At 43.4% G+C, this 22,688-nt stretch overlaps 8 protein-coding genes across 8 annotated transcripts; 5 read left to right on the top strand and 3 right to left on the bottom strand.

The window, feature by feature from the left end:
* Positions 1-121: 121 nt before the first annotated feature.
* EAE98_009281 (uncharacterized protein) lies at positions 122-1,306 on the bottom strand (the record flags this gene model as incomplete). The annotated part of the gene is made up of 1 exon (XM_038956902.1): positions 122-1,306. One exon carries the CDS (start codon positions 1,304-1,306, stop codon positions 122-124), a length of 1,185 nt encoding a protein of 394 aa, XP_038806669.1.
* Positions 1,307-1,784: 478 nt separating this feature from the next.
* EAE98_009280 (uncharacterized protein) lies at positions 1,785-3,501 on the top strand. Its single transcript, XM_038956901.1, has 4 exons — positions 1,785-2,135; positions 2,188-2,200; positions 2,243-2,917; positions 2,970-3,501. The coding sequence occupies exons 1-3, from the start codon at positions 2,090-2,092 to the stop codon at positions 2,910-2,912; spliced, it is 729 nt and encodes a 242-aa protein (XP_038806668.1). The 5' UTR covers positions 1,785-2,089; the 3' UTR covers positions 2,913-2,917; positions 2,970-3,501.
* A 3,586-nt stretch (positions 3,502-7,087) lies between these two features.
* Positions 7,088-9,235, top strand: EAE98_009279 (uncharacterized protein; the record flags this gene model as incomplete). Its single annotated transcript, XM_038956900.1, has 1 exon — positions 7,088-9,235. One exon carries the CDS (start codon positions 7,088-7,090, stop codon positions 9,233-9,235), a length of 2,148 nt encoding a protein of 715 aa, XP_038806667.1.
* A 1,385-nt stretch (positions 9,236-10,620) lies between these two features.
* On the top strand, positions 10,621-12,370 carry EAE98_009278 (uncharacterized protein; the record flags this gene model as incomplete). The annotated part of the gene is made up of 3 exons (XM_038956899.1): positions 10,621-10,950; positions 11,002-11,835; positions 11,885-12,370. The coding sequence occupies 3 exons, from the start codon at positions 10,621-10,623 to the stop codon at positions 12,368-12,370; spliced, it is 1,650 nt and encodes a 549-aa protein (XP_038806666.1).
* Positions 12,371-13,432: 1,062 nt separating this feature from the next.
* On the top strand, positions 13,433-15,111 carry EAE98_009277 (uncharacterized protein; the record flags this gene model as incomplete). Its single annotated transcript, XM_038956898.1, has 3 exons — positions 13,433-13,678; positions 13,732-13,929; positions 13,987-15,111. The coding sequence occupies 3 exons, from the start codon at positions 13,433-13,435 to the stop codon at positions 15,109-15,111; spliced, it is 1,569 nt and encodes a 522-aa protein (XP_038806665.1).
* Positions 15,112-16,246: 1,135 nt separating this feature from the next.
* On the top strand, positions 16,247-18,460 carry EAE98_009276 (uncharacterized protein). Its single transcript, XM_038956897.1, has 2 exons — positions 16,247-16,755; positions 16,807-18,460. Exons 1-2 carry the CDS (start codon positions 16,579-16,581, stop codon positions 18,127-18,129), a joined length of 1,500 nt encoding a protein of 499 aa, XP_038806664.1. The 5' UTR covers positions 16,247-16,578; the 3' UTR covers positions 18,130-18,460.
* Positions 18,461-18,744: 284 nt separating this feature from the next.
* EAE98_009275 (uncharacterized protein) lies at positions 18,745-19,218 on the bottom strand (the record flags this gene model as incomplete). The annotated part of the gene is made up of 1 exon (XM_038956896.1): positions 18,745-19,218. One exon carries the CDS (start codon positions 19,216-19,218, stop codon positions 18,745-18,747), a length of 474 nt encoding a protein of 157 aa, XP_038806663.1.
* Positions 19,219-20,280: 1,062 nt separating this feature from the next.
* Positions 20,281-22,605, bottom strand: EAE98_009274 (uncharacterized protein; the record flags this gene model as incomplete). The annotated part of the gene is made up of 3 exons (XM_038956895.1): positions 20,281-21,091; positions 21,148-21,861; positions 21,923-22,605. 3 exons carry the CDS (start codon positions 22,603-22,605, stop codon positions 20,281-20,283), a joined length of 2,208 nt encoding a protein of 735 aa, XP_038806662.1.
* Between the last annotated feature and the right edge of the window lie 83 nt (positions 22,606-22,688).

The raw sequence follows: 22,688 nt of genomic DNA, 5'->3' as shown, positions 1-22,688 counted from the left end.
ATGTTTCTCCCTGTAGATTTGAAGAATCTAATTCCATCTTGAGTTTCAAACAACAATGATCGCGAAGGATGAAGATCGACCCACGGTATACCAGATAGACTTCAGATCCTTCATGGAATGTTTATAATGCGCGTACGCCCCTCCCAATGCTCCTGGTATCGAAGACTTCAACTAAGCCTGCGCCAACACACTCTGCTAATATCCATTCGAACGAGATTCCATAAAACTGCTTCCATTTCCTAGTTTTGCCGGGAAGAACGCCAGAGAATTCCCCTCTATGCCTCTTTGCCGCGCTGGTTCCTTCGTCTGTTTCGATTCCACCATCCCACCGCTGCCGTAGAAGAGATTCGGGTGCTTCACGATACTTCGATTTGGACAGCAAGGACATGAGGTGAGCACGGGCATTACCCAACAGTTTTAAAAATTGTCCTGTTGCCGGGAGTGAAAAGGTGAAATCACCCTTTCCCGACAATCGAGCACCGCCTCCGCTTCCCCCAGAAGCATGAACAGCCCCTTCACCACCAACGGCAGCTAGAGATCCGGAACCTGCCCTTGAAATACTGTCTAGCGAAGTGAGCGTTCCTTTTGAACCGTCACCTGGCCTCGAGAAATGATCTGTGACTGTATAGTTGGTCGCTGACGAGGTAAGGAACCCAGCGTGGATAAATTCGTGGGCGCTTTCTTCCGTGAAATGGGATCTAGGAAACTTCAGCGCGGTAGGGTTTTCACATAGTAGCTTCTTTAAGTCCTCTTTTGAAGAAGCTTTGAGGTTGCTTCTCTCTATCATGATCTCTAAATCCTTCACCAATATCAAAAGTTCCCCAAGGCTTCCTCTTCCACCGACAACAACTTTTCTTATCGCCCCTCCACGTACTAATTCTACAATCTCTCGTTCAACAGCAGTAGGAGAGTTTAGTAAAGCTTGAACATGTGAGACAGTAACAACATTTGGTAATGAATCCCGGTAGTTGAGGACCTCCGCGATTCGTGTTGAATTCATACCACTCCTCTGCACTGGCATATGGTTCCACATCCTACCCTTGATATATTGAATGGCTTGCGCAACATCCCGCAAGGCGAGATCTGTTGCAAGAGCTTTGACCAAACCTACATCATCAAGCTTATCATCAAAATAGTCCTCCTCCTCCTCCTCTTCATCATCATCATCACAGCCTGCTTTCGATTTCGATCGTCGTAGAGGCTTTCTTTTGGGCAGGGAAGAGAAGGGGGAGGATGAACTTCGCTTCAATGATGGGGTAGACTTCTTGATTCGACTGGAGAGTGCAGCAGAACGATATAGACTCATGGTTGGAAGAGATCAAAATTCCGTACTGCGTGATGATAAAGTTGAAAGAAAGACAATTGCCACTGCCTACTTCAACATAATTAGGTACATAGCCTGTCCTGCCTCCTTGCTTATCCTTATCGGTAAGCCTCGCAGCTAGCCTTTATATGCACGGAATAGAAGATATATAAAGCAAACTTACTCTTTATAATATGTAAGATAAATTGAACTATTAATTAGATCTTTTATGCAATTTAACTTTTGAATCTCTCAAATCTCTCAAATCTCTCAAATCTCTCAAATCTCTCAAATCTCTCAAATCTCTCAAATCTCTCAAATCTCTCAAATCTCTCAAATCTCTCAATAAGAATTTATATATCTAAAAAGAAAATATTAGTTTGATATTTTTAAATATATTTTGCTATATGTAATTAATTTTATTCAGGATTTATATAATTAAAATCGACCTCTTTTCCTATATAGAGATCAGCAATCGGAGCATAGCTGGCCGATATCGATGACTAACATCGCATGCTATGCTACTACTACTCCACTGTCCACGTACTCACCACATCAACATTCACTGCTTCTTCTTCATGACTGAATGGGTAAACAACATTGCCTTGTTTACCAACTATATATACCTACCTACCCATCTTTCTATTCACGAGATAACCTAGCATACAAATTCTTCTTCACCTAATTTACTTGAAGCTTATACTCATCTTTGAGTTCCTTGTGTGCACCTCACCAATAATATCTAGCAATACCTATTCAAATACTCTTTGATTATCGTGTTGCAAAATGCCTCCAACAATCATTTTGATTAGGCATGCACAAGCACTCCACAGTCAGTCAACAAGACTCAACTACATTACGGTTTCTGGCTAACATTGCACAAGATGTGTCTCATAAGTCATCCTGTAATATAATTTGTGACCTGGGCTGATGTTTTAGGGCACGCAACTATGAGCTACATGACCCGGCGTTGACCGATCTTGGCTTCGGGACACAATGTGACGAATTGGCTCGTCATCTCGAGAATGAGGTTCCACTGGCTCGGGAAATTGATCTCATTGTGGTGAGCCCCATGAGACGGACTTTGCAAACAGCACAGCAAGGCCTGGGCTGGTTGATGAAGGGTGGTGTTCCCGTTATCCTTCGACCTGAATGGCAGGAGAACTCAAACAAGCCATGTGATACAGGAACGCCCATAGAGATTATGGAGAAGGAGTGGCCACAATTTGACTGGTCAGCTGTTGATCCACTGTTTCCAGAAAAATCTGGTCTGTATGAGTTTTCGAAGGATGCTCTGATAAGACGAGGAATTACCGCTAGGAAATGGTTACAGCAACGCCCAGAGAAGGTTATTGCTGTAGTTTCTCATTCGGCGTTTCTTCGGACTTCCGTCAGCTACAGGCAATATGAGAATGCGGACTACCGAATTTTCGATTTTGCTGGTGGCGATAGACAAGAAAAAGCTGAGCTTGTGGAAAGGGAAGTCACCGAATCCAGGGGCGGAGGGTTAGGGAAGAGCCCAAAGGGAGTTTTTGGAATGACCGATGATGATTGTCCTAGTGAGATTGAGAAGGTCATTGGAGAAGCAACAACTGAGGTTCCAAAGTAGCTCAGGTGTGTAAGCTCAAGTCGAAGGAAGTTATGCATTGCTAAGATGATGTTGAAGATCAATCATCCTCCGAACCACCTGATTCATCCAACCTTTGAAAGTATGACTCGCTACTATAATCTTATACCCAAACAAATCTCCTGTCCGAAATATGTCATTCAAGCTACCAGTGCCCCAATTATCCGACCATATCTAAACAAGGAAGTATACCTAGCATTCCTGGAACGTCTCAATCATTTCTTGAGACAATTCTTGTGTTCTGTTAGCAACGTACTCGTAGATCCGAAGCTGTGACTAGCCGAATTTCTTCTCGTGATCTTTCTTGGCTTCTTTGTATACTCTTTCTACTTCTCCATCTCTCTTCCTAGTATAACATCATTCTAGTCATGAGAAATGCCTTTGAAGGAATTGGTATTTTCCATAGGCGTCGAGTCAGCTACTGTGAACAATTCATACTTCAAGAGTATCTACGGTGGGGGTAATAATTTTCCACTCTGTCCCATGCCGCATTGAATAGCTGAGAGTGGAATATCTGATCGTTTTTCTACTGGACTGATAGGACGATAATCTATGTCATGAAAAGATTCTCTCGGGGTCATATAAGAAAGATAAGGTAGTAATCATGATCAGCGACCTCGAAAGGATTGAAAAGGGGGGGGTCTAATATTTCATTATTTTACTAATAATGGAAACCAAATCAAGGCCCCTCATTCAATTATCGCATAAGATAGTATCTCTTCTCATTATATCGTATGTATCTCTCCGTTTATTCGGAGTAAAATCAGATTCCTTATTATGTTATATCTATATTCCGAATTGTTCAATTTAACGTTTAATAACGTTCAAAGATATTTCTAATTTCTCCGTGCTGACTCTCTCTCGAGTCCCAACTCTGCATTCAGGCAAGATCATCGATATGACATATCATGTGACTTGGCTACAATGACAGAATATGTAAAGATTAACTAAACTAGACCACCAGAAAGCTACATTAGATATCAATGACGGAAAAAGCATAGAAAGCCGTGCGCCCTGTATCGCAGCATTTAGTGGATCGGGAGATTGTGAACATCTGTGAAGTTATGTCATTTACAAGCAAGAAACAGGAATATGAACACTTTTCTACAATGTTATGTGTGGCTGGTGCCTTTGATGATGCAAGTAACCACGAAGATGGAGAATCTAGAGCAATCTACGAATGCTCAATCATCCTTCCGTTAATCAATCGCCATGCGCCTGTTGATTCGAGTAACGTCATTTTGATCGATTTCTCCCCAGAACAATGGAATAAACACTCCGGGTTATGGAAATCGACGTTGGACAATCTTGTCATCTCATTGACTCCCTCTGAGGGATGTTATGTCATACCTCGGACCTGTATCTTGAGATGTTGTGTCAAGACCTAAGGCAGTGCTCTACAGGGAGGCGACAACCGGCGTAGATCAATTGGCCAAGGTTGTCGTGTTTTCAGCCGTGGCTGACGTCCTTTGTCATGGACTGATACACCCATAAGTTGTTCGTCCAATGGTCAACCAATTTTGTGGATTCGATGACCTTTTAAGAGCAGAATTGGGGGTGAACAAAAGTTACTGCAGTATGGAAAAGATGGGAAGGAATAGGAAGGAATCCCAAGACTTCAGAGGGGGTTGTATTCTGAGTAAGTTTTTGTTCTATGTATGCCAGATTACATGATATGTTTACCTCAGTGTGTACACGCATTGTCTGGAGATAGTCACGCGATGGACGAAATAAGTTATATTACGCAAACTTTGCATTATAGTACTTTTGAATGATCTCATCCGGTATTTGACAATCAATACTCGAGGGTTTGGGAAACCAGTTTTGGTGTGAGGCTCGGTTGTTTCATACAGATGAGGTGGTAAGAATTCGATATTCCTATCTAGCTAGTCATTCGACAATACTCACACAAGATTCACACAAGATTCATCAATCTTTAACTGATGGATGTAGGCAAATATGGTACTCTGAGGCTCGAGTGCCGAGAGTTCAGAAGATTTATATCTGTGGCGAGGTGAACTCGATACGGAGGTGGACCCTATCCATACGTGAAGATGAGACAAGAATTAATGTGGCTGAGGAAGTCAAGAAAAGAACGAGGAAACTAAAACATCTTAAAGACCCTCCAATCAGATCAATACGTCCCCTAGTTTTGACCTCATTGGATTTAGCTTTGCTATCCTGATAATTTGCCCACATGAAGCCGACGCCATACATGCTTCAAATGATCACCGACCAGCTGATAGATGACAAGTAAGTACGAAGTACTAGGTAGGTGATGGAAGCGCCAGTAGAACCCAGAACCGAAAACCGGAACAACGATAAATATCTACCTAGATCCTCTCTTCAATACTTGTTATCAAATCAAACAATCAAAATCTCAGATCTTGAGTTAACTGAATGCAGTTTATATACAGTTATAAGAAACTGATATTATCATAAACTATTGAAACCTGTGTTCTCAAGACACCTGGGCACCTGGCTCTTCGTAGGAGGAAAAACAGGCCGGAATTGACTACTAGTAAAGCCCTTGAATAATCCTATTGTTCCATTCTAATTCAGAGAATTAAATGTTTAAATACTTTTCTAATTGAAGATTGTTTGAGGATTTATTAGGTGTTATTAATTTTTGTATTTTTATTATCTATTGATTTATTATCCCCTAGAGTACTAGAGATAGGCTCCGAAAGTGGTTTATATAATATACCTTGAATAATAAAGTTTTATTGAATAGAATAAATATTTTAATGATTTTTTAGTTATATTATTTATAATATAGAATCTTGATTTCAAATTTCGATTTTTTATAATTTAAAAAAAAGTAAAGATTAAAAATCAGTATATATAATAATAGTCGAAATTTTGATATGATATAGAAATAATATTGATTAAATTTCATATTAAAGAATAAATATAAATATTAAATCAAATTCAAAAAAATCTAGTAGTTTAATTGGTTGATAAGATCCCTGTTAAGTGACGGAGCCCATCTCCGGCACTCTAGGAGATAGAATTTATTAGGGTGCTCAATTTTGGCCTCTTTTTTCTCCCAAGCAGAGCCTGGTCTATCGCTTTTTTCGTCCACATAGTGGCATTGAAGTGGCTACTACCTACTACCTACTACCTACTACCTCCAGCTATGTACTACTCTTCATCCTACCCTACTCGGTATGAATGCTTCGTGTAAAATGATTACTACCTTTGTACCGTAAGGTCTGGCTGGGTGTGTAAGTCTCAGCTCTTTTAAATGCAATGCTAGACTCAAAGCATAGATAGACAGGTATTATATTAATCTGTATCGTAGAGCAATGTATCTTTAGAGTTCCTGGGTACCTAGGCAGGTAATTTTATATGCCTACTTACCTCGTAGCATTTACACACACACAGAAACGAGTATATAATAACATAATATTTGAACATGAAAATTCATCAAACCGTATGATTCATATTGATGGCAGGTCTCTCTACCTACCTACCTAGCAAAGCATTATTTGATAGAGTCAGCAATAGAAAGAGAGAAAAAAGCATGTTTTAAGGCAAGAAGAAGCTAAGCCTTGAAAGAGACTTGATCGCAAAAGAGTGGCGCTAACCTGGAAGTTCTATTGAGGCGCAATCAACCTTCAGCTTTATTTTCTATTCCAGAACTTCGACTACTTCTTGTTCATCCATCAGATCCATTGCAGTGTACGCAGGAAAGTCAGCAGCTCCCAGTGCTCTACATTCGGTTTTCTCAACTCATCAATTCCACCACTTTCTCGATTTGTGAACCTGTATCATTTATTATCTTTATCTACTTGAATGTTATCCAGCCTGTCTGATTATGTTCAGCGAGATAGCAGCCCTCGTAGCCCTGGATAATTACGTCGTTTAACACCGTTTGCGATTTAATTCATTATACCCAAATTCAATATATGATCGAATCGCTAAAGTCGTAGGTTCATCATGTCAATTGCAAAGCGTGAGGCGATCGTTTCTAATTCTCTACAGAAGCCTTATGATCCAGCAGAAATCCCAGCCTCGCAACAATTTACAATCCGGTAGTGAAGAAAGACTCGACATGAGAGCTTGATTACATCACGAGCGTTATCAAGATCGCGAATCAAGAATCAGTGAATTAAAGCGTCAATTTTTGACCCATTATAAATAATATCGAGTTCATGGCCTCAGAGCAAGAAACAATTTCCGCGACCGTACCAGGTTTTGCCGCGAACTTATCAGACCCCGCCACTAAATCTTCTCCTGCAACTTCAAGTCATCCCGAATCCGACAATACTAGACCAAGGTCTTTAAAACGAAGTCGGGCAGATCAAACACAACCTCCGACGACAAGTCTTACCTCAATCGCGAACGCGGGGCTGGTTGTTTCGCCTGCAAAAGCACCGCGATTCGGCGGCACATTCTCGCCCGTGTTTCCTGCTGCGCCGCTCACCGGGGCAGCGGCCTTTGAAGACGAACGACGGAAGAAGGAAGAAGCGCAGAAAAGTCAAATCGGCGCCATGAGCAAGAATCCCGGTCATGAGGCTATCGCGTCTCTTTTAGGCGGAGGAGGAGTTAGCGTGAGCAGACCGCAAGACGCTCCCATAGCTGCAACCACGATAAGTGAAGGCATGTCCGCAGCCGCAAATGCACTGACAATTCCAACCACAATGCCATTCGACGAAAGGACTGAAACCAGCCCAGCGAGCGTGGCAAGCCTTGCAAGCTTGGGTAGCACGGCTCAAACTGCAACTGCGAGTCCTACAATTGTCGCTAGTCCGGCTGCTATGACAAATTCTTTAGAGGCTGATGGTCGAGATGCGCGACCAGGTCTTAGTCAGCTTCAAGCTGCCATGGATGAGCAGCCCTCAAACAAATCTATGTCGTTCCCAGGCAATTTGGCACAGATGGATCCTTCACAATACCCTTCTCGAGGGATGAGCTTACCTATGCCCAATCAAAACCAGCAACTCCTACCAAGGTCGCCTTCTCAAAAGAAACATAAATGTCCTTACTGCGAGACTGAGTTCACTCGACACCACAATCTGAAAAGTCACCTCCTGACACATAGTCAAGAAAAGCCTTACGTGTGCCAAACTTGCCAAATGAGGTTTCGTAGGTTACACGATTTGAAGCGCCACATGAAATTACATACAGGAGAGCGCCCTCATATTTGCCCAAAATGTGATCGAAAATTCGCGCGCGGTGATGCACTTGCTCGTCATAGCAAAGGCCTCGGCGGTTGCGCCGGAAGAAGGGCGAGCATGGGAAGCTTCGGAGGGGACGACGAATTTGATGGAGCTAATGTAGGGGAAGCTGATGATAATGGAATGGACGGAATAATGTATACGAATGGCAATCCCCATCCCAACGAAGTAGAAATGTCTGAAGAAGACGGGCGACGGTTTAGTCTGCCTAGTATCAAAGCACAGCATGTGGCTGGTAACACTGGTAGCCAAGATAGTTACGGCTCTCACTCACGTACTCCAAGCACCTATCCTCCTGCTGGGCAGAGACAAAATGCTCCCACAGGTCTTTATCCGCCCGGTACGGATCGCGTAGGTTCTTCTAGTTCCGCTACATCACCTAGCATGCAGAACAATGTTATCGGTATGCACACACCAAGCAACAGTGTATCGTCAATGCCTCTCGGCACTAGTCCTGGCTCGATGTTCTCCCAAAGTGGTATAACTGAGAGTCCTAAGCCACTAAGTCCCGCCGGTATGCATTCACACCAACTTGGCCACGATTCTGCCTCAATCACCAGACAACGATCACCCAGCTTGACCACTCAATTTCAGCAACAGCACTTTGGTCGTCACCAGTCTGGAAGGAGTCCACCTCCCGGAATGTCTTTACCATCTCCACACAGCGCACAGGGCCCAAAACTCCCGGCTCTGGCTGGCTTAGCCCCTCCTGATACAAGATTTACTTTGACAAGTCAATTATCCAATCAACAGAGCCCTGGAAATAGTCAACAGGGTTCTCAGCAGCAGCAGCAGCAGCAGCAACCAATGCAGCAATCGACATCTCCTACTTCATTGTTCCAACCTTCCAACCCTCTCCAAAGTCGAGGTCCACCAAGCCATCAAGGGAGTGGCGACAGTAGTAACAATCTGTTTGCATCTGGCGCCTCGGGCGTCTGGGCATATGTTAATACATTGGAGGAAAAGCTCAAGCTGTTTTCTGACAGAGTAGTTGCCATGGAAGCTAAAGAGAAAAGCCAGGAAGAAAAGATTAAGGCTCAGGATGAGAAGGTAAACCAATTGTCAGAGGAGCTTCTTGCTGTCCGTAGGCAATTGAGTTCTCAGAATCAAGGAACATCATAGCAACAATCACCATAGGACGCAAGTATACGCAGCTGTTCTATACCAAAATCACTTGTGGTGTACAAAGATATCATGGCGTTGAGTAGCGAAAATTGGGGTCACGATACGCTTTGCGTGGACTACGAACCTTATGCACGAATTTCACTTCTTTTAGTGGAGGAGGCGTTTTATTTTGGGAGGTGTCTTCACGGGACTTTCAAAAAATGGTAGCACTACTTCTTCATAGAACTTGGCTGGCTTTCTCTCATTGTCGGCACACCGGGTTATTTCTCTCTTTATTCATGGTGAAGACATTTCGGTAGGAAGAGGTTTGAGGAAGGAATGAGATATGTATTTATATTTTTGCTGTAATCACAGAATCGCAGCGGTTTGCGGTCTCAACGTATTTTTTGCCGAGTCGGAAGTTTACAAGTTATGAGTTTTTAGAATGTGTGATGAAAGGTACCATTTGACGGAGACCTACTCTTTTGGAATATGATTCAAGCTATGATTATACAATTTCAAGCCCTTATCTTGTCAAATCTACAATATCAAGACAAAATATTGATATTCGCGTGTAGACAGACAGACTTTGAGCGAGGGGCGGAAAGACGAGAAGATAATGATAGAAACTTGTCATGAAATTGCTTATACAAAGGGTTAAGATGCTTCTAACACTTTTCGAGGTCTGAAGCTTCGAATCAATAATCATTGAATAACTAGATGTACAAACAAATTTAATCTATTTTGAATTTCACTATGGATTCAAAAAGGTTATATGCAGGCATATGGCATGGGTGGTCATGACGGCTTGTGGCTTGTTCAGGTACGAACTTGAATGTATTATGTATTGTACCATCAGTGGGGCAGCTCCACGATTTTCATTAGTATCCATACCAGGCTTCTTTTGGACAGGAAGAAATGAAACAGCTAATAAGAACTACTCTCTCTCTCTCTCTCTCTCTTCAATATTCAGCATAAAATCAAAGATCATTATTTCGATTTATAAAAAATTTACAAATATGTTTACTATGTGTTAATTAATTATAACATTAAATTCTGTTCTACTCGTATAGAGATCGGTATTCTTATTGCGTGTCAAACTATCAGTGTTCTCAATGTATGGTTTTGTTTTAGCTAAGTAACCGTACCGCTTTTTTTCATCGATACTTATTACTGGGTTAAAGCCAAGCTTCCTTTTTCTCAATCCCGTTCAGCGAAAGGCACGTCATAGTCTAGAGTTATTTTTGGTCAATGCGAGACTGGACTACTTATTAGATATCCGCGTTGAAATACGGGAGGTCCTTCTCTTCCAATTAACTAGTATTCTGCATCTGTTTTATTTGCTTGTCTTTTTGAGATATCGATCAATCCTATACGGTTCGCGACGGGGTGCATTCATAACAATGCCAGGACCAACGTTGGGTTCAGAGCCCGCTCTGCCAGAAGAACGCGAAAAGTTACACCTTCCACCCAAAAGTTATGCCGATGCTGCCGAGGAATCACCAGAATCACCAGATGATGGAAGCAATGAAAATGATGAAAATAAAGAGAATGGCGTGAATGGACACACAACCACGAATGCGAATGGCTCGGCCAAAAATGGACCTAAGCATAAAGTATCAGTTCTGAGGATCGTGGATACGAACAGTTCAGATTCTACCAAATCTGTCGACAAACAAGATACCAGACCAAAGTTCGATAGGCAGGAGTCGAAAAGAGAGTACTCGGCAACGGTTTGTGCTGGAAGGAGCCTTCAATGTTTGATCTGAAAACTAACATTCCAGGGCCTCGACGATACTCCGAAAAGCCCTCCTCGACACAGGCAGCGAAAATCATCTTCCCAAAAATCAAATGGAACCCATGAGAATGGTCAGGACCTTAACACAAATGCGATGACGGATACTCAAAATACTACCAAGCATAACACGGCCATCTTCGAAGGCGAACGAAATGGTAGTAAGCTCACTAGTGTGAAGCCCTCGGAGGATTACGAAAAACAACTCCAAAGAGACCACAATGAGGCTCCAAAGTCTAAAGACGAAAAACTGGTTAGTGGGAGACAAGCTGGACAAAGATGGCATACAAGCGGAATTCGATGGGCCCCAATGAATGTTCCACTTCAACGCAGACTTCAAACCTTGGTGGTACTGTTTCATACACTCTGCATTGCCATTTTTGTATCAATGTTCTTTTTTCTATGCGCGATACCCCTATTCTGGCCAATATTGATCCCATATATGATTTACCTCATTACTTCCAAGGCATCAATATCCGGGACTTTGAGCCATCGTTCAAACTTCTTCCGGTCGCTACCTGTGTGGTCATTATTTGCATCTTACTTTCCAGCCCGGTTACACAGAACTCAAGAGCTACCGCCCACGAGGAAATACATCTTCGGATATCATCCCCATGGTATAATCTCCCACGGGGCGTTCGCCGCCTTTGCCACCGAAGCTCTTGGATTTTCTCAGCTCTTCCCAGGTATCAAGAATACACTTCTCACATTAGATACCAATTTCAGAATACCGCTATATCGTGAATACGCTTTAGCAATGGGGCTTGCGTCTGTATCTAAAGAATCTTGCGAGAATCTACTTTCAAAGGGCGGGCCAAACAAGGTATGTTCGAGCAATCATATTCGTAATCGGATTCTAACTATCAGACTAGGAGGGTATGGGTCGCGCAATTACTATAGTTGTTGGAGGCGCAGCAGAGTCACTAGATGCACAGCCATACAGTCTCAGATTGGTCCTCAAGCGTCGCAAGGGTTTTGTCAAGATGGCGATTCGAACCGGCGCAGACTTGGTTCCAGTTCTAGCATTTGGCGAGAATGATCTTTATGATCAATTTTCAGCCGACTCACACCCATGGATCCACAAATTTCAATTACTGGTTAAGAAATTGATGGGATTCACCATACCCCTCTTTCATGCTAGAGGTGTCTTCAACTACGATGTCGGCCTTATGCCATATCGAAGGCCTTTAAATATCGTCGTCGGCCGGCCGATTAAAGTAATTCAATCTAAAACTCCAGAACAACAAGATATCGATCGCGTTCACGAGGAATACGTGACGGAACTCGAGAGGCTATGGGACTTATGGAAGGACGATTTTGCTCCTAACAGAAAGGATGAGCTCCAGCTCGTTGAATGAAGCTTTGCGTTCTAAGGGTTTCTTTTCATAGCATTCTTTTTTTTTTTTGAATCTGGCATGCTTGTCGGCGCAAAAGGATTCGCTTCTATGTACAAATAATATTATTTAGCACTCAACTTTGCACATTGACGTTAGCTTACAGGTCAAAACCCGGCGCCTAGCGTCAGTAAGGGCAAGAGTAGCAGCGGAATGATGGACAGTCTTTATATCGTTAGTGTTCATCGTTATAATTGTTCATGATATTTATTGCACTTGACATTATTTGTGAATGTGGAAAGAACACTGAGTGAAGCTTGCAGTTCCATTTTCATATTTGAATGTACCAGTTCAATTCCATGATCCTACTCATTTGAACTATCTGGATGATCTATATGCTCCAGATCATGTCAATCTCCCAGGCGAATGAAGTCTTTCAAATCACTTGCATGTTGCAAGACCAATGAAATATTGTGCTTTGAAATATGGACTTTGTTTGATAACGACTACACTGACTAGTAACATCAACCATATAGCAGATATGAAGAGAGATGGGCAGTTAGAGATCAGAGTATGTTTACCTACCTAGTATTCATTGAGTAAAGATTCCCTTCAATCTTTCCAACCCCTTGGAATCTGGATGTTTCCACGCTAGTAGACGGAGGTTATTATCTAATTCGGATCTTAAGCTGGAGGTACAATCCTAAGATAATCATGTCATCACGCCGAAAGTACCAATTATGTTTCGATGATGAGAGACCTCCTGAGCCCATCAGTTCGGTGTTCTCATTGCTCGTACGATACACCTAACACCTACACTCCTCTGAAGACTAGAGCCAATTTCCATCAGCCATTCTCTAGTGGAATCATTCAAGCGAAAAATTAAGGTACGGATACGGAATAGATCTAGCCAATCAACGCATTTTAAATCTAAACTACGGTAAGGTACCCTGCTGTCTCCTTTTGAAGAAATATCCCATTTAAATTGTCGACATTCGCAATTCTGGAACGACAAGTCTTCTCAACTCTCTTTTCATTACTTTCTGCACAACCTTTTCGTGTGTTTGTGTACCGGCAGTATATGCGATGGGTATTCTTGAAAATATAGCCGGGCCATTGGCCCAGGAAATTTCGCAGCGGTCAACGGGTGTTGTTGTGGCAGCTGGCGTGGCAGCATTCATCGTTCTATCTGTTGTTCTCAATGTTTTGAATCAAGTGTTATTTGCAAACCCCAATGAGCCTCCCGTGGTCTTCCACTGGCTCCCAGTAATTGGCAGCACTATCACTTACGGCATGGACCCTTACAAATTCTTCTTCGATTGTCGCGCAAAGGTATGCTTTTTATCCCCATGTTCATTGTTTGGAGACTAATATTTGTGTATTAGTATGGCGATATTTTTACCTTTATCTTGCTTGGAAAGAAGACTACCGTGTATCTCGGACGAAAGGGCAGCGACTTTATTCTCAATGGCAAGCTCAAGGATGTCAATGCGGAGGAGATATACACTGTTTTGACAACTCCCGTATTTGGAAAAGATGTAGTTTACGACTGCCCAAATGCGAAGTTGATGGAGCAAAAGAAGGTCAGTTTATTACAGGCGGTAAACAAAGGGACTTAATGGCTGACAATGCTGCAATAGTTCATGAAAATTGGCTTATCTACAGAGGCTTTCCGATCCTACGTCCCAATCATACAAATGGAGGTGGAAAACTTTATGAAGCGCTCTTCGGCATTCAAAGGCCCAAAGGGAACTGCTGACATTGGACCCGCTATGGCTGAAATCACCATCTATACTGCTTCGCATACTCTGCAAGGAAAGGAAGTCCGCGATCGATTCGATACCTCTTTTGCCGCTCTTTACCACGACCTCGACATGGGCTTCAGTCCTATCAACTTTATGCTTCACTGGGCCCCTCTTCCTCACAACCGTGCCCGCGATCATGCTCAGCGAACTGTAGCCAAAACTTATATGGATATCATTCAAAACCGACGTGCTCAAGCTACGGAAGCAGAGTTCAAATCTGATATTATGTGGCAGTTGATGCGCTCGTCTTACAAGGATGGAACTCCAGTTCCAGATCAAGAAATCGCACACATGATGATCGCTCTCCTCATGGCCGGACAACATTCTTCCTCATCTTCTATCTCTTGGATTATGCTTCGCCTCGCCTCACGCCCAGATATTATGGAAGAACTCTACCAGGAACAAATCCAAGTCTTAGGTGCTGATCTCCCTGCTCTCACTTATGATGATTTGTCCAAGCTTCCTCTCCATCAGAACGTTCTCAAGGAAACTCTACGTCTCCACACCCCAATCCATTCTATTATGCGCAAAGTTACTACACCAATGCCAGTCAGCGGAACCAAATATGTCATTCCAACTTCACATACGCTTATGGCTTCTCCGGGTTGCACAAGTCGAGATGACGAATTCTTCCCCGAAGCACTTGAGTGGGATCCTCACAGGTGGGATATTGGTTCCGGCCGTGTTGTTGGAAATGATCAGGATGAGGAATTCCAAGATTATGGTTACGGAATGATTAGCAAAGGTGCTTCCAGTCCTTACCTTCCATTTGGTGCCGGCAGACATAGATGTATTGGTGAACAATTCGCCACTGTACAGCTTGTCACTATCATGGCCACCATGGTTAGATTGTTCAAATTCAAGAACGTTGATGGCAGCAAGGATGTGATTGGTACCGATTACGCAAGTTTATTCACCAGGCCATTGGCGCCAGCCGTTGTAGCTTGGGAGCGACGATAAATGAATGGATTAATGGGGAATAAGTTACAATGACGGCATTGCATGGAGTTTTTAAAGGTTCGATCCTGATAGAAATATTAATAATATACCCCGACTTTTTAACTTTTCAGAAGAAGGGGCCAGCTTTGGGGGGAGGTTGATTGAAAGATATTCCCTGTATGTTAGAGTCTTGTCATATAGTGATTGGTGAATTGGCACCATATTTCAGAGGATGAGCAATATTAAGTTATTCCGTTGTAATTATTTTAAAGCATTGTTCAATGTAATTCGAGGGAAATGTGAAGGGTGACGGAAGAGACGGAATAAGCAGGTGATTGATGCAAATGATGCCAATGTGATGAAGTGGATTCCCCTTCGGAAAACGGATATAAGTGGCTGGCTGTTGACATGCACGAGGGATAGTAATTGGATTGGAACCCATGAAATATTGCGCATAAATGGTGCACTCTTTTTGCCGGATTTGCCTCTGACGATTGGGGAATGTTTCAATCAAGTTTTTCCCGGAGAACCTCGATAATGTGTGGCGATTGCGATAAGGCTGAATGTATGTAGGTAGGTATGTATTGGAGATTGGGTAGTGGATAGGTATTATTGACAGTGTACTAAGGTAGGTACACGGGGTATATCGTACATAGGAGACAATTGCGTGCGTGTATTACAAACTTAATATTCACACACGTGTGTGCTTGGATTTCTTATTAGTATCATTTACACTTCGAGTTTCTTATTATATACACTCACCACCTGACTAGTATTCGAATTATATCTAAATTACATTCGAATTACGATATCTCCAAATTACATCCCATTTACATTATATCTATCTACTTACGATACCTATCTACCCAGCCATATCTCCCCCAAGGATCATCTACTCACCCACCTACCTACCTAGGTAATATGCAAGACTAATGAATATTTAATATCTAACATCAGCCAATAAATCAACCAATACAGACCAAAAAGAATCTCCCCAAGAAATTTACCGATGCTGGTCTGCTCAACAAAACAATTTCCCGTAGACTATATCCGAATCTAAAGCTTGCCGTTTTCGGATTAACTTGTTTTCTCCTACCTACTTAGTTTTATATTGGACATTTGAGACCCCTCGGGCTCGGGTTAAAAAGTAACAAAAGTAACTTATTATTTACTGATTAACTCTTCGACCATCTGCTTGTTTCTTATTCCGGTCCAATCGACTTTACCTTCATATTGTACTCTCGTGATACTGGTCATAAGTCTTCTCCAATTTACTTACCATTCTTCTTTCTCAATCCGTCTATTTTGTTCCTCGGTCTTCTCCTAATATATCTTTTGTTGCCGTCCCTGTCTCTCCTGTTCCTCTCACTTCACATCATTCTACGAAATTCGAATTCCTTACATCTTTTCTATGCTACACTTTGACGACTAGAAGCCAATTTGTTTCACAGACGATCATTATTGTGAACCAAAGAATATATTTGAACCATGGTTTGCGCAGCGTCATCTTTGACGGTGGAGTCTTACGAAGATGTTACCACCAGCACGATGGCTTCGGGAAGAGAAGAAGCCAAACCCCTAAATAAGAGACGGCATTCTTCCTTTCACCCGCGACGAAAAAGCAGTGAACAAGTGATGGATGGCGAGGAAAGTCTTATGCTCAAGGTATTTAACCAGGTAACTTTTAGTGGCGCATAGATTCTAACTGAAAGAAAGGTCGATGTATTCCTGTCAGAACTCGAGCGCAGATTAGATTTCATTGAGAAGTACGGGAATCTTACCTTCGATTCGAGTATCCTATGGTCATATGCAACATTACAGGCTGTGAGGGAGAGATGCTCGCAGGTTTCTGGCGAAGTGTTAGGGGCTACAAAAAGGAGGGCGAGAATCATGGTCGACACGGTTGAATCGAGATACCAAGATGCTTTGGTTGCGCATGAAACATTACATGAGAAGGTCCATACGGGAATCGGGTTGTTGGAAGGAATTCTATCTGAATTCGAAACAAGAGCGTACAAAGTAAAGGAGAAGGGATTAAGGGGTACAGCGGAGAGCTTGATGGACGAAGGGCGCAAAATTGTGGACGAGGGTTTGGGAAAAGCCAGAGAAGTGGTCGACGAAGGTTTCGAAAGAGCTAAAAAGGCAGCCGGGACCGTAGAAGAGCACATCGAAAACGCCATAGCTCGAGCGAAGAAACATGGACTCATCAGATACGAAGACTTGCCTACTCCATGGCGGGTCAACCCACATATCGTCAAAGGTTACCGCTTCACTGAATCAAAAGTGGAATGCGTCCAATCGATGTTCGGCTTGTCAAACGAAACTGTCAATATCTGGTCGCATGCAATCGGCCTGCTCATTGTTCTATCAGTCGCATTTTACTTCTACCCCTCCAGCCACGCATTTTCTCTTAGTACGAAAGCCGATGTCTTCATTGCAGCATGCTTCTTCTTTGCTGCTTCTAAATGTCTGGTCTGCAGTACGATGTGGCATACGATGAATAGTGTAGCCGATCAAACGCTCTTGGAAAGATTCGCTTGTGTTGATTACACCGGCATTTCCTTACTCATTGCTGCTTCTATCATGACAGCCGATTACACAGCATTCTACTGCGAGCCTGTAAGTCGCTGGGCGTACATGGGCATAACTGCTGCTCTAGGTTTAGGGGGCGTTATTCTTCCTTGGCACCCAACCTTCAATCGGCAAGATATGGCATGGGCACGTGTCGCATTCTACGTCAGTCTCGGCGCAACTGGTTTCGTCCCTGCCTTACAACTCAATCTCACTCGCGGTGGAGCATGGGCAGCGGAATTCTACGCCCCCCTTGCAAAGAGTATTACTGTCTATTTAGTGGGAGCATTTGTTTATGCTAGTCAAGTGCCTGAACGATGGTGTCCAGGTGCCTTCGATTATGTTGGAGGTAGTCACAACCTCTGGCATTTCGCAGTATTGGGTGGCATCCTTTTCCATTACGTAGCGATGCAAGAATTCTTTGCAAATGCATTTGCGAGAGCCGAAAATGGTTGCACGATGTACTGATTGGGTTATTGGTCATCGTGGGTTAGAGATCGTCAAAAGGTTTATCATATTGCATCTGTTTCAATTTCATTTGGGTTGGGCATGGCGAGGGCGTTTGGATATTTTACGAGGCGTAGCATTGCATTGTACTTCATTAGAGCAAAGTAGAGTAGATGAAGAGATAGAGACGGAACAATTTCTAAGGAAAAGTTTGTTAAGAATGCATGTTGGTCGGAAATTTACAAGAGGGACTAGAAGATCTCCTCACTTCAATCCTATAATGACTCGAAAGAACAAGCCACTTTAAAACATTTTTGGGGAGCAAACAAATATGACACCAATTTTCTTGTCCGGTAGATGCTTACAAGTAAGAAGTAAATACGCATGCCATAATAATGATCTTGCGATGTAAAGTGGGTGGAGTGTCCAGCCCCGAGTTGAATATTAAATGGGGGTTATTATCTATAAAGGAGCCTATCGAGTTTGCGCAAACCAACTCTCCCAGCGAGCGGCGTCGTTGTTCATTTCATCTGTATTATCGTACATCCAGCCCTTCTTCCCAATTTTCCAATTCTCCATGTCGACACATCACACATCACATATATTGCACGTTACATGCTATACCTAGGTAGGTATTCACCAACCTTCCCAAGCCACCCCAGCTCCGATAACAAACCACGCTCCCCAGTAGGGAGATGCGGGGTCGAGGGAAGACGCGCCGCTGCCGCTCAGCCAGTTGGTTACTTTGTTCCAGTCGGATTCGAAGGCGTTGGAGGAGGAGGTTGTGGGGGTGAGGATGAGCGATGCGGTGGAGTTGGGGGTGAGGGTGGATTTGGTTTGGGAGGTGAGGCGCGTGGGGGGGAGGTAGGTTCCTGAGGAGAGGGGGGTGGAGGTGCTTGGGATGGGGGGTTGGGTTTGGGTTTGGGTTTGAGAGGGGGGTGATGATGCGGGGTTGGTGCTTTGTGCGATTGTTTGGATGGGTTGGGTGGGTTGGGTTGTTTGGAGGGGGGTTTCGCTTTCGGTGGTTGGTAAGGCGGTGGTTGAGAGAGTGGTGGCGGATGTGAAGATTAGGAAGGGGAGGAAGATGTAGAGGAGAGGGAGGATATGCATTGTGAGACTGGAGAGTGATGTTGTTGGGTGTGTGATGAATGAAGAACTGGGAGACTTTTGAAGAGTCAAAGAAATTGATCGTACTCGAGATGTCTATGGCTATTTCGTCGAGTTGTGGATGATTAGACCAGCTAAAGCGTTTCTCTAATCGATTCAAAAGAGGATCTTTCTTTCGTAAATTTTTATGTTACGGATATAAACTTTTGTGTAACTAAAGAAAGACTGCGAGAAAAGAAGAAGGCGAATGGAAAGATGTATACATTGGGAGGAAATGGGAAGAGACACATAAGACTACGGGTATGCAGTGCAACACAGTTCTTCCTAGATGGCTGTACAGCCAGTGACCTCGACCGTCCACTTAAACTTAACTTGCTGAATTTCTTGCTGCCTTTTCGGCCTTGTCTGTCACTTGCACTGGAAGACCTACGTCCAGAGCTATCGGGACATAATAAGGTCTCACGAGGTGGGCTGAGAAATCCTTAAACTTCTTTGATGCTCTCGAAGTATGATCTCTTCATGTGTACGTAGGTGATTCTCACACGTCTGAATGTCAATCGTAATAGTTTAGATGTTCAAACCATGATTGGACAAGCAGATGATGGAAGGAAGGAAGATATTGGACGACTCAACACTTCATTTCAAAATGAAAGGAGCGATGAGGGTAGGTACTTTCCTAGAAGTACTAGTGTCATTCTTATCCTTAGTGCCAGTATAACCCGTCCCCCCTCTTTCTACTTCATTCTCACTTTCCACATTCAAAAGATTCATGAAGAATGATAATTTGTTATGTTAGAATTATTTTGATGATTCTAGATAAGGTCAGATTCAGATGTTAGGTTATATGGCGAGGCCAACAATACAATGAAACGGTCGTGAAGGGGCACTTCAACCGCGCGCGAAGCAAACACACCCAAGATTGACCAAACTAAGATGCTCGCAGGATTCCAGACTTTTAGAAATCAATTTGAATTAAATTTCATTTCCATTGAGCAGTACCGCATCCATTATTTCCACGATAGTCTCCCAGCCAAGTTTTAGCCAACAAAGATTGCACTTCTCCACCTAAACATTGTGTGTCTGTTTGAAAGTGTGATCTTCTCCAATACAGATCTTGTATGCTAACTTCGCATACTCTCTAGCTTGCTGCAAATGTTGCGGAGCCAAAACACAATAAACACTGCAGAGATAAACCCATGCCTCGATTACTCCAGGCAGCATTAACCCCCATTTCGCAATCTCAAGAGGTTTGCCGGGTTGCGCAGGTAAGCTTGCATTGTTGATCACGAAGCCAATACACTCCAAGGCTCTTAGCGTCGTCGATACAGCTTTCTGGGCCATTTCCCGCTGGGAGTAAACTCGAGCTAATCTGAAATATGATTCTCGTAACGCTAGTCGTGGAACGTCGGTTGCCGGACGCTTGTACGTCTTTTCGAGAGCATTCAACAAACTTTCGGCTTGGGGGATAGATACATGGCTCGCGTCCAAAACTATCTTGAAATTTCTGAGCAACTTCTTTCTCATTGTGATTTCTTTTCTGGTTGCGTTTTCCAAATCAATGCAGATGATACACTTGCATTGAAATCCCCAATGTTTTAAACCATTTTGTATTTCATCGCTCTCTCCCGTGGGCATTTTGTACCAGTATGTCACTTCTGTATTCGCGGGTATATCACTTGTAGCCCGAACCAATTGTAGGTCACCAAGAAAGCTTCGACGGGCATTGCTAAGACAAGAGTGATTGATTTTTGAAGCCATGAGCCAGATGCCGCATGAGTGATGCTTGTCATCCTCTTCGGGCTCTGATGATTGGCTCTCAAAGGTAGAGAGAGGGCAGCCAAAGACATTGAGAGCCATGATTTGTTCAACAAGGAAGCTGTGGATGAAAGAAAGCATTAGTATCAGAGAAATTATTTCAGGATGGCAACGTACGTATCAATGACTGGTTTCCCATCAACCTCTGTTTCTTTCGCAAGCTTATAAGATCCACGATGAAGCGCAGTAAATTCGGGAATAAGGGATGGATTCTTCCAGAGCCTTTGTACGATGGCCGTTATGAGATCTCCCTGCGTCCCGACTATCATTCGATTCGTATGGACATTGATCAGAAGGGTAGTTTTTGCATGGATATCCGAGTCTTTTGACACTCCAGCATAACAATGAGCAAACGCCTTCTCACACAGGAGTAGTTCTCCTGCCTTCACGGCTCTAGTAGTAAACAATCCTTGTCCACGGTCCGGGGAAGACTTGACGACGACCGGTCCAACGTATGTTGCGTGGTCTAAATGCGGAGGTCTAGTTGTTGAAAGCTCCTTGTAGATTGACCTAAAGTCGTACATTCCACTTTCCTGCTCTTTCACACGGCGACAAACCCGCTTGAGCCCTGCGGTAGCAGCAGAATTATTGGGACACTTTGCGCAGAGATGTTCGAAAATATCATGGCATTCAGAGAATCTTTCGAGCCCATATAAAGCTTGTCCTGCTCGGTACAGTGCTTTTTCTGGTGCGTCTATAAGGGAGACCATGCATCCCGTGTCAATCAATGCAGCATCAAAGTTTCCATCCTTGAGGTATGCCAATGCGCGATTGAGACGGATTATCTCTGCAAGATGGGCGGAAGGACTGCACTTGAGAGCCGCTGTATAACTATGGTAGTAAGGGTTAGCGAAAGGCATCTCCACGTGTAATACGCGAGTCTGTGTCATACTTCTGAATGGCCTCCCAATACTGTTTCTTCTCCATCGCCTCATTACCTTCTTGCTTCCAGTCCTCTGCAGTCTTACTGATGTCGATAACCGTAGGCTTCCACTTCTCTGGCAACAGATTATGATGTGCATCGAGGTAGGTTATATCGCTCACATGATCGACTCGAAGACCATAACCGCCATCACTTGTAGTTTTGAAATACGGCTCCTTTATCAAGAAAGCATCATCCTTCATAATGACACTTGTAGCTGGGCGAACCTTCTCGTCCGGCTGTTGATAGAGTTGCAGCTGTACAGCATCTTCGTTTTCGTCCTCAACAATAGCCATGATCGCTGTCATTCTGGTGGGAGGTGTTGATGCCCGGACGAGAAGATAGCTACCGCGGTGATGAGTTTCCAGTCTCAGGTCTTTGATTTTTATTGGCTTCAACTTGTTAAGAGGCGTGGTAGATGGCGCATATGTATTGGCAACAAAGGAGGTATGCAACTGCATGCTGTTTTGTCTTAGAAGCCAGTACACTTGCTGCGATAAAGCATTCATCATGAAGTCCCTGATGAGTTCCACTCGAGATTTCATGTCTTTGGGGTGCTGCCCTTGACGACGCATGGCGGCTTTCAAAGCCATCCGCTGTCGATCTAGTATCTGCACATACTGAGAAACCTCTGACACATTGTCAATGTCCATTTTGGTGGGTATGCTTAACCGTTAGACTTCGGCTGTGAGTTGAGGAGTTGATGGATACCAAGCAAGTATAAATGAGAGGGATT

Source organism: Botrytis deweyae (genome assembly GCF_014898535.1).
Source record: "Botrytis deweyae strain B1 chromosome Unknown BDEW_027, whole genome shotgun sequence".
NCBI classification, from domain to species: Eukaryota; Fungi; Ascomycota; class Leotiomycetes; order Helotiales; family Sclerotiniaceae; genus Botrytis; species Botrytis deweyae.
This window is presented reverse-complemented; position numbering and strand designations above follow the sequence as displayed.